The 14,661-nt window shown below is 55.7% G+C and overlaps 4 protein-coding genes across 4 annotated transcripts; all 4 read right to left on the bottom strand.

The window, feature by feature from the left end:
• Positions 1 to 2,793: 2,793 nt before the first annotated feature.
• On the bottom strand, positions 2,794 to 3,375 carry LOC311607109 (interferon alpha-1-like; the record flags this gene model as incomplete). The annotated part of the gene is made up of 1 exon (XM_084798666.1): positions 2,794 to 3,375. One exon carries the CDS (start codon positions 3,373 to 3,375, stop codon positions 2,794 to 2,796), a length of 582 nt encoding a protein of 193 aa, XP_084654792.1.
• Positions 3,376 to 6,365: 2,990 nt separating this feature from the next.
• LOC311607104 (interferon alpha-1-like) lies at positions 6,366 to 6,947 on the bottom strand (the record flags this gene model as incomplete). Its single annotated transcript, XM_084798652.1, has 1 exon — positions 6,366 to 6,947. The coding sequence occupies one exon, from the start codon at positions 6,945 to 6,947 to the stop codon at positions 6,366 to 6,368; it is 582 nt and encodes a 193-aa protein (XP_084654778.1).
• Positions 6,948 to 9,783: 2,836 nt separating this feature from the next.
• Positions 9,784 to 10,365, bottom strand: LOC311607096 (interferon alpha-1-like; the record flags this gene model as incomplete). The annotated part of the gene is made up of 1 exon (XM_084798638.1): positions 9,784 to 10,365. One exon carries the CDS (start codon positions 10,363 to 10,365, stop codon positions 9,784 to 9,786), a length of 582 nt encoding a protein of 193 aa, XP_084654764.1.
• Positions 10,366 to 13,207: 2,842 nt separating this feature from the next.
• LOC311607085 (interferon alpha-1-like) lies at positions 13,208 to 13,789 on the bottom strand (the record flags this gene model as incomplete). Its single annotated transcript, XM_084798633.1, has 1 exon — positions 13,208 to 13,789. One exon carries the CDS (start codon positions 13,787 to 13,789, stop codon positions 13,208 to 13,210), a length of 582 nt encoding a protein of 193 aa, XP_084654759.1.
• Between the last annotated feature and the right edge of the window lie 872 nt (positions 13,790 to 14,661).

The raw sequence follows: 14,661 nt of genomic DNA, 5'->3' as shown, positions 1-14,661 counted from the left end.
GGGGAAACGCAACGATTCCGGAGCTCGCCTGCAGGGGTCGCGCGAGTCCAGCAGGGCCGCTCTGGCATTGCCGCTGGAGTCAGGGTTACTTTAATAGTTCATCTGGGGCTGTTGCCGCTCTTGGGCTCTGGGCGGCCGGTGGCGCTCTGGGTGAAGGCTCTGAGCCAGTCCTTTAGCCCCAGCGCAGAGCGCGGGCCACAGGAGCAGAGCAGGCGCCCAGTCCGCGCAGGAACACAAGACCGGTTGCGAGCCTGCTCGGCCCTGGGCTGTGTCCATTCGACCCATCGCGGCCTGGAACCTTGGTCCAGACGGAATTTGGTGGCCAGAGGACACATTTCGGGGAGAGCGGGAAGGCTCCGAATTCCAGAGAGCAGCGCTTTGGTTTGATTGGGTTTAGTTGGAATCGCGCTGTGTTTGGGGCCCCTTAGCCTTCCAGCTCTGGGGCCCCTGAGGAGGAAATCAGCAAGTGTGGGTGGGAAAGACCAAGTTCTGGGCCCGGAGAGGAAGAGTTTACCAGGGAGGGGACACGTGGGGTCTTGGTCCTGGCGGACACTGTGCTGACCAACCAGCAAGCTCCTTCCTGGTGGCTAGGTAGGTCCCTGTCTTGCTTGGCTTAAACCCCACCTTCACCTCCCCCAGATGCCATTTCCAGGCAGATGTCCTCTGTCTTCTTCAGCCTCCCAGAGCTTCAGGGAGGTGTGCCTGTCCCTCTGATGCCTCTGATGTCAAGACTTCTCCCCCTCCCCCTCCCCCTTCCCCTCCCCCTCCTTCTCTCTGCAAGCAAACACAAGGTTCCCTCCCTCCCTGAGTTAGTATCTTGACTTCTTTTCCTGGACTTTCTTGGAGTAATTCTTTCCCTAGGTATATATTGTTTTGGCGGGGTTTTGTCTTTAGGGTTTTTCCCGCTAGTCATATGTGACTCAGTGTCTCTCTCTTTTGGAATCAGTGGCCAGATGAGGAGGACCTTTAGCTGAGTGGTCTCCAACTGCCCTCCTTTGGCTTCTCCTGGGCCTCGGTTCCTCCCCCAACCCCCACCCCACCCTCTCCTTTCCCCCTGCAACCACTGCCTGTCCCCTAAGGTCTTCAGTCCCTCCACCAACTCTTGAATCCAAAAGACATGGGACCCACCGAGGGCACAGAACTAGAGATGAAGCCAGGGCAGAACAGGTGGGTTGCTGGGTTGCTTCCTCCTGAGCCAAGGAGAAGACACTGAGAAGGTCCAGGCTGGAGAGCCAATGGGTCCCCTCTAAGAGGTCGGAGGGGGCCCAAGCACTCTCTACCTGCATGGCATTGGACTCCTCCTGGGGCCACCCAGAGTCATTCTGGTCTTTCAGGCACCAGTCAGAGGAGGGTTTCCCATTTCTCACAGTAACCTCAGGGCCTGCATTTTCAGCAGGTTTCCATCCCAGGCCGGTCATAAAGGCCAGCCTATACCCCCTCTCTCTCTCTCTCTCTCTCTCTCTCTCTCTCTCTCTCCCTCCCTCCCTCCCTCCCTCCCTCCCTCAATCCCTCCCTTCCTCCCTCCCTCAACACCAGAGCACTGATGTTGAGTCAGGTAGGACTTCTGTGTGTGGCCATTTTCAAACATGGCTCAGATTGAGTTTTCTCATACCACCTGTGTTGCCACACAGCCCCCAAAATGGGGAAAGGGCAAAGCTATTGGCTTGTCACTCTGGAGCACAGCAGAACCACCAACAGAAGGACCAGAGAGAGTCTTTTGGTTGAAACAGATGACTCATCCTGCCTGCTGTCACCCAATGGACTGATTCAGGAGTGTAGCAGAGCCACCGAGAGAAAAACTACAGTCTTTTGGTGGAATTGGATGACTCATCCTGTCTCAAGTCACCCAATTGGACTGCTGTGGGACAAGTCCAAGGCCCTGTCCTGTGACAACTGATGAAAGCTGGCTGGACAGAGAGAGAGAGAGAGAGAGAGAGAGAGAGAGAGAGAGAGAGAGAGAGAGAGAGAGAGAGAGAGAGAGACAGAGAGAGACAGAGACAGACAGACAGAGAGAGGAGAAACAGACAGACAGACAGACAGAGAGGGGGAGATCCACTTTGGGCTCCTCTAGTGTTCTTAGCACAGACATGTCACAGTGCACCACCCCAGGTGAGTCACTGGACACTTCCTGCTCTGCCAGAGAGGGACACATATTTTGCCACGAGCAGGGACACAGTTGCTGCCCTGTGTGCAAAGAAGGCACAGAGACCCAGAAGAAGCGGGCCTTGCTTCAGGACCTACAGGAGAGCCAATGCCGCCTTCCTCCAGGGGCTCAGCACCCCTTCCTACCCAGGCCCTCTCCATAAGCCCTCTGCTTCAGACTGCTAGCCTGGAGCTCCTAGCTTACAGAAGGAAGCTACAACCCTCTAGAGCCTGAGGAAGAAAGGCTTTACCACACCCCACCCCGAAAGATCATTCCCACAGAAAGCCAATGCTACAACCCCTGTGGAACAAGCGCAATGGCCATCAGGAATTGAACCCATCGGGAAATTTTTGCATCCTCCACTGACTTGGAAACCAACCTGAACCATTTACTCAAACACACACACACACACACACACACACACACACACACACACACACACACACTTTGCATCAACAAACATTCCTAGGTGACAATGTCTTAGGAGATAATTTAAAGACACTTCACAGAATGGTCAAGAAGTGAAGTTTTTTGTTTTTAATAGAAATGCACGTGGAGTCGCATGCTCTTTTAAATTCCGACAGACCCCTTTCCACTGGTGCTGTCTACCACGTGAGTGTCTGCTGTGGGTTGAGGCAGGGCCCTTGTGGTCATGTCAGCTGAGCATCCTGCGAGGAGCCTCTTCTCTTCTTGGGGCTTCCTTGTTGAGGCAGTGGGATGGTAGAGAGGGCCATACTCATCTCTGTCCTGACAATCTCCCAGGAGCGAGGGCTGTATCCCTTGTCCTCCAGATAGCGGGAGCATCTTAGGAAGTAGGAGCGGATGGCATTGACCCAAGGTGGTGGACAGGACAGGCCCTGCTCCCCTGCCTCCTGCAGTGTGTCCAGGGCACTCATCAGACTAGTGAGTAGTTGCCCCAGCGCCCCCTCTGGCCAGGCAGCTAGGCTGGCCTCAGTGGTAAAGAGTTGGAGGAGCTGCCTGAGCATCTCAGGGGAGCAGCAGGTGGCTTCCTTCTGCTTCCCCTGGATGATGCCTCCTTTCTTCCAGGGACATCGGAAGTCGGTTCTGTCCTGCAGGCACTGGTGAGCCGACACGTTTTTCAGCTCCCTCAATAAGCGCGCGCTCTCCCTGACTTGCAGGCTCAGCCTCCAGGCTGCTCCCCAATCCTGTGAGCAGGCAGGGTGGCAGCCCAGCATCACCCCTCCCACCAGGAGCAGAAGAACAGGCAGCATGGGGAAACGCAACGATTCCGGAGCTCGCCTGCAGGGGTCGCGCGAGTCCAGCAGGGCCGCTCTGGCATTGCCGCTGGAGTCAGGGTTACTTTAATAGTTCATCTGGGGCTGTTGTGGCTCTTGGGCTCTGGGCGGCCGGTGGCGCTCTGGGTGAAGGCTCTGAGCCAGTCCTTTAGCCCCAGCGCAGAGCGCGGGCCACAGGAGCAGAGCAGGCGCCCAGTCCGCGCAGGAACACAAGACTGGTTGCGAGCCTGCTCGGCCCTGGGCTGTGTCCATTCGACCCATCGCGGCCTGGAACCTTGGTCCAGACGGAATTTGGTGGCCAGAGGACACATTTCGGGGAGAGCGGGAAGGCTCCGAATTCCAGAGAGCAGCGCTTTGGTTTGATTGGGTTTAGTTGGAATCGCGCTGTGTTTGGGGCCCCTTAGCCTTCCAGCTCTGGGGCCCCTGAGCAGGAAATCAGCAAGTGTGGGTGGGAAAGACCAAGATCTGGGCCCGGAGAGGAAGAGCTTGCCAGGGAGGGGACACGTGGGGTCTTGGTCCTGGCGGACACTGTGCTGACCAACCAGGAAGCTCCTTCCTGGTGGCTAGGTAGGTCCCTGTCTTGCTTGGCTTAAACCCCACCTTCACCTCCCCCAGATGCCATTTCCAGGCAGATGTCCTCTGTCTTCTTCAGCCTCCCAGAGCTTCAGGGAGGTGTGCCTGTCCCTCTGATGCCTGTGACGTCATGACTTCTCTCCTCCCCCTCCCCCTCCTTCTCTCTGCAAGCAAACACAAGGTTCCCTCTCTCCCTGAGTTAGTATCTTGACTTCTTTTCCTGGACTTTCTTGGAGTAATTCTTTCCCTAGGTATATATTGTTTTGGCGGGGTTTTGTCTTTAGGGTTTTTCCCGCTAGTCATATGTGACTCAGTGTCTCTCTCTTTTGGAATCAGTGGCCAGATGAGGAGGACCTTTAGCTGAGTGGTCTCCAACTGCCCTCCTTTGGCTTCTCCTGGGCCTCGGTTCCTCCCCCAACCCCCACCCCACCCTCTCCTTTCCCCCTGCAACCACTGCCTGTCCCCTAAGGTCTTCAGTCCCTCCACCAACTCTTGAATCCAAAAGACATGGGACCCACCGAGGGCACAGAACTAGAGATGAAGCCAGGGCAGAACAGGTGGGTTGCTGGGTTGCTTCCTCCTGAGCCAAGGAGAAGACACTGAGAAGGTCCAGGCTGGAGAGCCAATGGGTCCCCTCTAAGAGGTCGGAGGGGGCCCAAGCACTCTCTACCTGCATGGCATTGGACTCCTCCTGGGGCCACCCAGAGTCATTCTGGTCTTTCAGGCACCAGTGAGAGGAGGGCTTCCCCATTTCTCACAGTAACCCCAGGGCCTCCATGTTCAGCACGTTTCCATCCCTGTCTGGTCATAAAGGCCTGCCTATACCCTCTCTCTTTTTCACTCTCCTTCTCTCTCTCTCTCTCTCTCTCTCTCTCTCTCTCTCTGTCTCTGTCTCTCTCCCTCTCTCTGTCTCTACCTCTCTCTGTCTCTCTCTCTCTCTGCATCTCTGTGTTTCTGAGTCTCGCTGTGTGTCTCTGTCTCTCTGCCTATCAGTCTGTCTTCTCTCTCTCTGTCTGTCTCTCTCTCTGTCTCTCTCTGTGTGTGTGTGTGTGTCTGTCTGTCTGTCTGTCTGTCTCTCTCTCTCTCTCTCTCTCTCTCTCTCTCTCTCTCTCTCTCCCTCCCTCCCTCCCTCCCTCAGCACCAGAGCACTGAAGTTGAGTCAGCTATGACTTCTGTGAGTGGCCATTTTCAAACTTGGCTCAGATTGAGTTTTCTCATACCACCTGTGTTGCCACACAGCCCTCAAAATGGGGAAAAGGCAAAGCGATTGGCTTGTCACCCTGGAGCACAGCAGAACCACCAACAGAAGGACCAGAGAGAGTCTTTTGGTTGAAACAGATGACTCATCCTGCCTGCTGTCACCCAATGGACTGATTCAGGAGTGTAGCAGAGCCACCGAGAGAAAAACTACAGTCTTTTGGTGGAATTGGATGACTCATCCTGTCTCAAGTCACCCAATTGGACTGCTGTGGGACAAGTCCAAGGCCCTGTCCTGTGACAACTGATGAAAGCTGGCTGGACAGAGAGAGAGAGAGGGAGAGAGAGAGAGAGAGAGAGAGAGAGAGAGAGAGAGAGAGAGAGAGAGAGAGAGAGACAGAGAGACAGAGAGAGAGAGAAACATACAGACAGAAAGACAGACAGAGAGAGGGAGATCCACTTTGGGCTCCTCTAGTGTTCTTAGCACAGACATGTCACAGTGCACCACCCCAGGTGAGTCACTGGACACTTCCTGCTCTGCCAGAGAGGGACACATATTTTGCCACGAGCAGGGACACAGTTGCTGCCCTGTGTGCAAAGAAGGCACAGAGACCCAGAAGAAGCGGGCCTTGCTTCAGGACCTACAGGAGAGCCAATGCCGCCTTCCTCCAGGGGCTCAGCACCCCTTCCTTCCCAGGCCCTCTCCATAAGCCCTCTGCTTCAGACTGCTAGCCTGGAGCTCCTAGCTTGCAGAAGGAAGCTACAACCCTCTAGAGGCCTGAGGAAGAAAGGCTTTACAACACCCCACCCCGAAAGATCATTCCCACAGAAAGCCAATGCTACAACCCCTGTGGAACAAGCGCAATGGCCATCAGGAATTGAACCCATCGGGAAATTTTTGCATCCTCCACTGACTTGGAAACCAACCTGAACTGTGTACTCAAACACACACACACACACACACACACACACACACACACACACACACACACTTTGCATCAACAAACATTCCTAGGTGACAATGTCTTAGGAGATAATTTAAAGACACTTCACAGAATGGTCAAGAAGTGAAGTTTTTTGTTTTTAATAGAAATGCACGTGGAGTCGCATGCTCTTTTCAATTCCGACAGACCCCTTTCCACTGGTGCTGTCTACCACGTGAGTGTCTGCTGTGGGTTGAGGCAGGGCCCTTGTGGTCATGTCAGCTGAGCATCCTGCGAGGAGCCTCTTCTCTTCTTGGGGCTTCCTTGTTGAGGCAGTGGGATGGTAGAGAGGGCCATACTCATCTCTGTCCTGACAATCTCCCAGGAGCAAGGGCTGTATCCCTTGTCCTCCAGATAGCGGGAGCATCTTAGGAAGTAGGAGCGGATGGCATTGACCCAAGGTGGTGGACAGGACAGGCCCTGCTCCCCTGCCTCCTGCAGTGTGTCCAGGGCACTCATCAGACTAGTGAGTAGTTGCCCCAGCGCCCTCTCTGGCCAGGCAGCTAGGCTGGCCTCAGTGGTAAAGAGTTGGAGGAGCTGCCTGAGCATCTCAGGGGAGCAGCAGGTGGCTTCCTTCTGCTTCCCCTGGATGATGCCTCCTTTCTTCCAGGGACATCGGAAGTCGGTTCTGTCCTGCAGGCACTGGTGAGCCGACACGTTTTTCAGCTCCCTCAATAAGCGCGCGCTCTCCCTGACTTGCAGGCTCAGCCTCCAGGCTGCTCCCCAATCCTGTGAGCAGGCAGGGTGGCAGCCCAGCATCACCCCTCCCACCAGGAGCAGAAGAACAGGCAGCATGGGGAAACGCAACGATTCCGGAGCTCGCCTGCAGGGGTCGCGCGAGTCCAGCAGGGCCGCTCTGGCATTGCCGCTGGAGTCAGGGTTACTTTAATAGTTCATCTGGGGCTGTTGTGGCTCTTGGGCTCTGGGCGGCCGGTGGCGCTCTGGGTGAAGGCTCTGAGCCAGTCCTTTAGCCCCAGCGCTGAGCGCGGGCCACAGGAGCAGAGCAGGCGCCCAGTCCGCGCAGGAACACAAGACCGGTTGCGAGCCTGCTCGGCCCTGGGCTGTGTCCATTCGACCCATCGCGGCCTGGAACCTTGGTCCAGACGGAATTTGGTGGCCAGAGGACACATTTCGGGGAGAGCGGGAAGGCTCCGAATTCCAGAGAGCAGCGCTTTGGTTTGATTGGGTTTCGTTGGAATCGCGCTGTGTTTGGGGCCCCTTAGCCTTCCAGCTCTGGGGCCCCTGAGCAGGAAATCAGCAAGTGTGGGTGGGAAAGACCAAGTTCTGGGCCCAGAGAGGAAGAGTTTACCAGGGAGGGGACACGTGGGGTCTTGGTCCTGGCGGACACTGTGCTGACCAACCAGGAAGCTCCTTCCTGGTGGCTAGGTAGGTCCCTGTCTTGCTTGGCTTAAACCCCACCTTCACCTCCCCCAGATGCCATTTCCAGGCAGATGTCCTCTGTCTTCTTCAGCCTCCCAGAGCTTCAGGGAGGTGTGCCTGTCCCTCTGATGCCTGTGACATCATGACTTCTCCCCCCTCCCCCTCCCCCTCCTTCTCTCTGCAAGTAAACACAAGGTTCCCTCCCTCCCTGAGTTAGTATCTTGACTTCTTTTCCTGGACTTTCTTGGAGTAATTCTTTCCCTAGGTATATATTGTTTTGGCGGGGTTTTGTCTTTAGGGTTTTTCCGCTACTCATATGTGACTCAGTGTCTCTCTCTTTTGGAATCAGTGGCCAGATGAGGAGGACCTTTAGCTGAGTGGTCTCCAACTGCCCTCCTTTGGCTTCTCCTGGGCCTCGGTTCCTCCCCCAACCCCCACCCCACCCTCTCCTTTCCCCCTGCAACCACTGCCTGTCCCCTAAGGTCTTCAGTCCCTCCACCAACTCTTGAATCCAAAAGACATGGGACCCACCGAGGGCACAGAACTAGAGATGAAGCCAGGGCAGAACAGGTGGGTTGCTGGGTTGCTTCCTCCTGAGCCAAGGAGGAGACACTGAGAAGGTCCAGGCTGGAGAGCCAATGGGTCCCCTCTCAGAGGACGGAGGGGGCCCAAGCACTCTCTACCTGCATGGCATTGGACTCCTCCTGGGGCCACCCAGAGTCATTCTGGTCTTTCAGGCACCAGCCAGAGGAGGGTTTCCCATTTCTCACAGTAACCCCAGGGCCTCCATGTTCAGCAGGTTTCCATCCCAGGCTGGTCATAAAGGCCAGCCTATACCCTCTCTCTCTTTCTTTCTCCCTCTCCCTCTCCCTCTCCCTGTCTCTCTCTCTCTCTCTCTCTCTCTCTCTCTCTCTCTCTCTCTCTCTCTTTCTCTCTCTGTCCCTCCCTCCCTCCCTCCCTCCCTCCCGCTCTCCCTCCCTCCCTTTCTCCCTCAACACCAGAGCACTGAAGTTGAGTCAGGTAGGACTTTTGTGTGTGGCCATTTTCAAACATGGCTCAGATTGAGTTTTCTCATACCACCTGTGTTGCCACACAGCCCTCAAAATGGGGAAAGGGCAAAGCCATTGGCTTGTCACCCTGGAGCGCAGCAGAGCCACCAACAGAAGGACCAGAGAGAGTCTTTTGGTTGAAACAGATGACTCCTCCTGCCTGCTGTCCCCCAATGGACTGATTCAGGAGTGTAGCAGAGCCACCGAGAGAAAAACTACAGTCTTTTGGTGGAATTGGATGACTCATCCTGTCTCAAGTCACCCAATTGGACTGCTGTGGGACAAGTCCAAGGCCCTGTCCTGTGACAACTGATGAAAGCTGGCTGGACAGAGAGAGAGAGAGGGAGAGAGAGAGAGAGAGAGAGGGAGAGAGAGAGGAGAGACAGAGAGAGAGAGAGACAGAGACAGAGACAGAGAGACAGAGAGAGAGAAACAGACAGACAGACAGACAGACAGAGGGAGATCCACTTTGGGCTTCTCTAGTGTTCTTAGCACAGACATGTCACAGTGCACCACCCCAGGTGAGTCACTGGACACTTCCTGCTCTGCCAGAGACGGACACATATTTTGCCACGAGCAGGGACACAGTTGCTGCCCTGTGTGCAAAGAAGGCACAGAGACCCAGAAGAAGCGGGCCTTGCTTCAGGACCTACAGGAGAGCCAATGCCGCCTTCCTCCAGGTGCTCAGCACCCCTTCCTTCCCAGGCCCTCTCCATAAGCCCTCTGCTTCAGACTGGTAGCCTGGAGCTCCTAGCTTACAGAAGGAAGCTACAACCCTCTAGAGCCTGAGGAAGAAAGGCTTTACCACACCCCACCCCGAAAGATCATTCCCACAGAAAGCCAATGCTACAACCCCTGTGGAAAATGCTCAACGGCCATCAGGAATTGAAACCCATCGGGAAATTTTTGCATCCTCCACTGACTTGGAAACCAACCTGAACCGTGTACTCAAACACAGACACACACACACACACACACACACACACACACACACACACTTTGCATCAACAAACATTCCTAGGTGACAATGTCTTAGGAGATAATTTAAAGACACTTCACAGAATGGTCAAGAAGTGAAGTTTTTTGTTTTTAATAGAAATGCACGTGGAGTCGCATGCTCTTTTCAATTCCGACAGACCCCTTTCCACTGGTGCTGTCTACCACGTGAGTGTCTGCTGTGGGTTGAGGCAGGGCCCTTGTGGTCATGTCAGCTGAGCATCCTGCGAGGAGCCTCTTCTCTTCTTGGGGCTTCCTTGTTGAGGCAGTGGGATGGTAGAGAGGGCCATACTCATCTCTGTCCTGACAATCTCCCAGGAGCAAGGGCTGTATCCCTTGTCCTCCAGATAGCGGGAGCATCTTAGGAAGTAGGAGCGGATGGCATTGACCCAAGGTGGTGGACAGGACAGGCCCTGCTCCCCTGCCTCCTGCAGTGTGTCCAGGGCACTCATCAGACTAGTGAGTAGTTGCCCCAGCGCCCCCTCTGGCCAGGCAGCTAGGCTGGCCTCAGTGGTAAAGAGTTGGAGGAGCTGCCTGAGCATCTCAGGGGAGCAGCAGGTGGCTTCCTTCTGCTTCCCCTGGATGATGCCTCCTTTCTTCCAGGGACATCGGAAGTCGGTTCTGTCCTGCAGGCACTGGTGAGCCGACACGTTTTTCAGCTCCCTCAATAAGCGCGCGCTCTCCCTGACTTGCAGGCTCAGCCTCCAGGCTGCTCCCCAATCCTGTGAGCAGGCAGGGTGGCAGCCCAGCATCACCCCTCCCACCAGGAGCAGAAGAACAGGCAGCATGGGGAAACGCAACGATTCCGGAGCTCGCCTGCAGGGGTCGCGCGAGTCCAGCAGGGCCGCTCTGGCATTGCCGCTGGAGTCAGGGTTACTTTAATAGTTCATCTGGGGCTGTTGTGGCTCTTGGGCTCTGGGCGGCCGGTGGCGCTCTGGGTGAAGGCTCTGAGCCAGTCCTTTAGCCCCAGCGCTGAGCGCGGGCCACAGGAGCAGAGCAGGCGCCCAGTCCGCGCAGGAACACAAGACCGGTTGCGAGCCTGCTCGGCCCTGGGCTGTGTCCATTCGACCCATCGCGGCCTGGAACCTTGGTCCAGACGGAATTTGGTGGCCAGAGGACACATTTCGGGGAGAGCGGGAAGGCTCCGAATTCCAGAGAGCAGCGCTTTGGTTTGATTGGGTTTCGTTGGAATCGCGCTGTGTTTGGGGCCCCTTAGCCTTCCAGCTCTGGGGCCCCTGAGCAGGAAATCAGCAAGTGTGGGTGGGAAAGACCAAGTTCTGGGCCCAGAGAGGAAGAGTTTACCAGGGAGGGGACACGTGGGGTCTTGGTCCTGGCGGACACTGTGCTGACCAACCAGGAAGCTCCTTCCTGGTGGCTAGGTAGGTCCCTGTCTTGCTTGGCTTAAACCCCACCTTCACCTCCCCCAGATGCCATTTCCAGGCAGATGTCCTCTGTCTTCTTCAGCCTCCCAGAGCTTCAGGGAGGTGTGCCTGTCCCTCTGATGCCTGTGACATCATGACTTCTCCCCCCTCCCCCTCCCCCTCCTTCTCTCTGCAAGTAAACACAAGGTTCCCTCCCTCCCTGAGTTAGTATCTTGACTTCTTTTCCTGGACTTTCTTGGAGTAATTCTTTCCCTAGGTATATATTGTTTTGGCGGGGTTTTGTCTTTAGGGTTTTTCCGCTACTCATATGTGACTCAGTGTCTCTCTCTTTTGGAATCAGTGGCCAGATGAGGAGGACCTTTAGCTGAGTGGTCTCCAACTGCCCTCCTTTGGCTTCTCCTGGGCCTCGGTTCCTCCCCCAACCCCCACCCCACCCTCTCCTTTCCCCCTGCAACCACTGCCTGTCCCCTAAGGTCTTCAGTCCCTCCACCAACTCTTGAATCCAAAAGACATGGGACCCACCGAGGGCACAGAACTAGAGATGAAGCCAGGGCAGAACAGGTGGGTTGCTGGGTTGCTTCCTCCTGAGCCAAGGAGGAGACACTGAGAAGGTCCAGGCTGGAGAGCCAATGGGTCCCCTCTCAGAGGACGGAGGGGGCCCAAGCACTCTCTACCTGCATGGCATTGGACTCCTCCTGGGGCCACCCAGAGTCATTCTGGTCTTTCAGGCACCAGCCAGAGGAGGGTTTCCCATTTCTCACAGTAACCCCAGGGCCTCCATGTTCAGCAGGTTTCCATCCCAGGCTGGTCATAAAGGCCAGCCTATACCCTCTCTCTCTTTCTTTCTCCCTCTCCCTCTCCCTCTCCCTGTCTCTCTCTCTCTCTCTCTCTCTCTCTCTCTCTCTCTCTCTCTCTCTTTCTCTCTCTGTCCCTCCCTCCCTCCCTCCCTCCCTCCCGCTCTCCCTCCCTCCCTTTCTCCCTCAACACCAGAGCACTGAAGTTGAGTCAGGTAGGACTTTTGTGTGTGGCCATTTTCAAACATGGCTCAGATTGAGTTTTCTCATACCACCTGTGTTGCCACACAGCCCTCAAAATGGGGAAAGGGCAAAGCCATTGGCTTGTCACCCTGGAGCGCAGCAGAGCCACCAACAGAAGGACCAGAGAGAGTCTTTTGGTTGAAACAGATGACTCCTCCTGCCTGCTGTCCCCCAATGGACTGATTCAGGAGTGTAGCAGAGCCACCGAGAGAAAAACTACAGTCTTTTGGTGGAATTGGATGACTCATCCTGTCTCAAGTCACCCAATTGGACTGCTGTGGGACAAGTCCAAGGCCCTGTCCTGTGACAACTGATGAAAGCTGGCTGGACAGAGAGAGAGAGAGGGAGAGAGAGAGAGAGAGAGAGGGAGAGAGAGAGGAGAGACAGAGAGAGAGAGAGACAGAGACAGAGACAGAGAGACAGAGAGAGAGAAACAGACAGACAGACAGACAGACAGAGGGAGATCCACTTTGGGCTTCTCTAGTGTTCTTAGCACAGACATGTCACAGTGCACCACCCCAGGTGAGTCACTGGACACTTCCTGCTCTGCCAGAGACGGACACATATTTTGCCACGAGCAGGGACACAGTTGCTGCCCTGTGTGCAAAGAAGGCACAGAGACCCAGAAGAAGCGGGCCTTGCTTCAGGACCTACAGGAGAGCCAATGCCGCCTTCCTCCAGGTGCTCAGCACCCCTTCCTTCCCAGGCCCTCTCCATAAGCCCTCTGCTTCAGACTGGTAGCCTGGAGCTCCTAGCTTACAGAAGGAAGCTACAACCCTCTAGAGCCTGAGGAAGAAAGGCTTTACCACACCCCACCCCGAAAGATCATTCCCACAGAAAGCCAATGCTACAACCCCTGTGGAAAATGCTCAACGGCCATCAGGAATTGAAACCCATCGGGAAATTTTTGCATCCTCCACTGACTTGGAAACCAACCTGAACCGTGTACTCAAACACAGACACACACACACACACACACACACACACACACACACACACACACACACTTTGCATCAACAAACATTCCTAGGTGACAATGTCTTAGGAGATAATTTAAAGACACTTCACAGAATGGTCAAGAAGTGAAGTTTTTTGTTTTTAATAGAAATGCACGTGGAGTCGCATGCTCTTTTCAATTCCGACAGACCCCTTTCCACTGGTGCTGTCTACCACGTGAGTGTCTGCTGTGGGTTGAGGCAGGGCCCTTGTGGTCATGTCAGCTGAGCATCCTGCGAGGAGCCTCTTCTCTTCTTGGGGCTTCCTTGTTGAGGCAGTGGGATGGCAGAGAGGGCCATACTCATCTCTGTCCTGACAATCTCCCAGGAGCAAGGGCTGTATCCCTTGTCCTCCAGATAGCGGGAGCATCTTAGGAAGTAGGAGTGGATGGCATTGACCCAAGGTGGTGGACAGGACAGGCCCTGCTCCCCTGCCTCCTGCAGTGTGTCCAGGGCACTCATCAGACTAGTGAGTAGTTGCCCCAGCGCCCTCTCTGGCCAGGCAGCTAGGCTGGCCTCAGTGGTAAAGAGTTGGAGGAGCTGCCTGAGCATCTCAGGGGAGCAGCAGGTGGCTTCCTTCTGCTTCCCCTGGATGATGCCTCCTTTCTTCCAGGGACATCGGAAGTCGGTTCTGTCCTGCAGGCACTGGTGAGCCGACACGTTTTTCAGCTCCCTCAATAAGCGCGCGCTCTCCCTGACTTGCAGGCTCAGCCTCCGGGCTGCTCCCCAATCCTGTGAGCAGGCCGGGTGGCAGCCCAGCATCACCCCTCCCACCAGGAGCAGAAGAACAGGCAGCATGGGGAAACGCAACGATTCCGGAGCTCGCCTGCAGGGGTCGCGCGAGTCCAGCAGGGCCGCTCTGGCATTGCCGCTGGAGTCAGGGTTACTTTAATAGTTCATCTGGGGCTGTTGCCGCTCTTGGGCTCTGGGCTGCCGGTGGCGCTCTGGGTGAAGGCTCTGAGCCAGTCCTTTAGCCCCAGCGCAGAGCGCGGGCCACAGGAGCAGAGCAGGCGCCCAGTCCGCGCAGGAACACAAGACCGGTTGCGAGCCTGCTCGGCCCTGGGCTGTGTCCATTCGACCCATCGCGGCCTGGAACCTTGGTCCAGACGGAATTTGGTGGCCAGAGGACACATTTCGGGGAGAGCGGGAAGGCTCCGAATTCCAGAGAGCAGCGCTTTGGTTTGATTGGGTTTAGTTGGAATCGCGCTGTGTTTGGGGCCCCTTAGCCTTCCAGCTCTGGGGCCCCTGAGCAGGAAATCAGCAAGTGTGGGTGGGAAAGACCAAGTTCTGGGCCCGGTGAGGAAGAATTTGCCAGGGAGGGGACACGTGGGGTCTTGGTCCTGGCGGACACTGTGCTGACCAACCAGCAAGCTCCTTCCTGGTGGCTAGGTAGGTCCCTGTCTTGCTTGGCTTAAACCCCACCTTCACCTCCCCCAGATGCCATTTCCAGGCAGATGTCCTCTGTCTTCTTCAGCCTCCCAGAGCTTCAGGGAGGTGTGCCTGTCCCTCTGATGCCTGTGACATCATGACTTCTCCCCCTCCCCCTCCCCCTCCTTCTCTCTGCAAGTAAACACAAGGTTCCCTCCCTCCCTGAGTTAGTGTCTTGACTTCTTTTCCTGTACTTTCGTGGAGTAATTTTTTCCCTAGGTATACATTGTTTTCGTGGGTTT

This window comes from Acomys minous, assembly GCF_964271855.1.
Source record: "Acomys minous genome assembly, chromosome: 1".
In the NCBI taxonomy this organism is placed as follows: Eukaryota; Metazoa; Chordata; class Mammalia; order Rodentia; family Muridae; genus Acomys; species Acomys minous.
The sequence above is the reverse complement of the archived record's forward strand: the minus strand, read 5'-3'. Positions and strand labels throughout refer to the sequence as shown.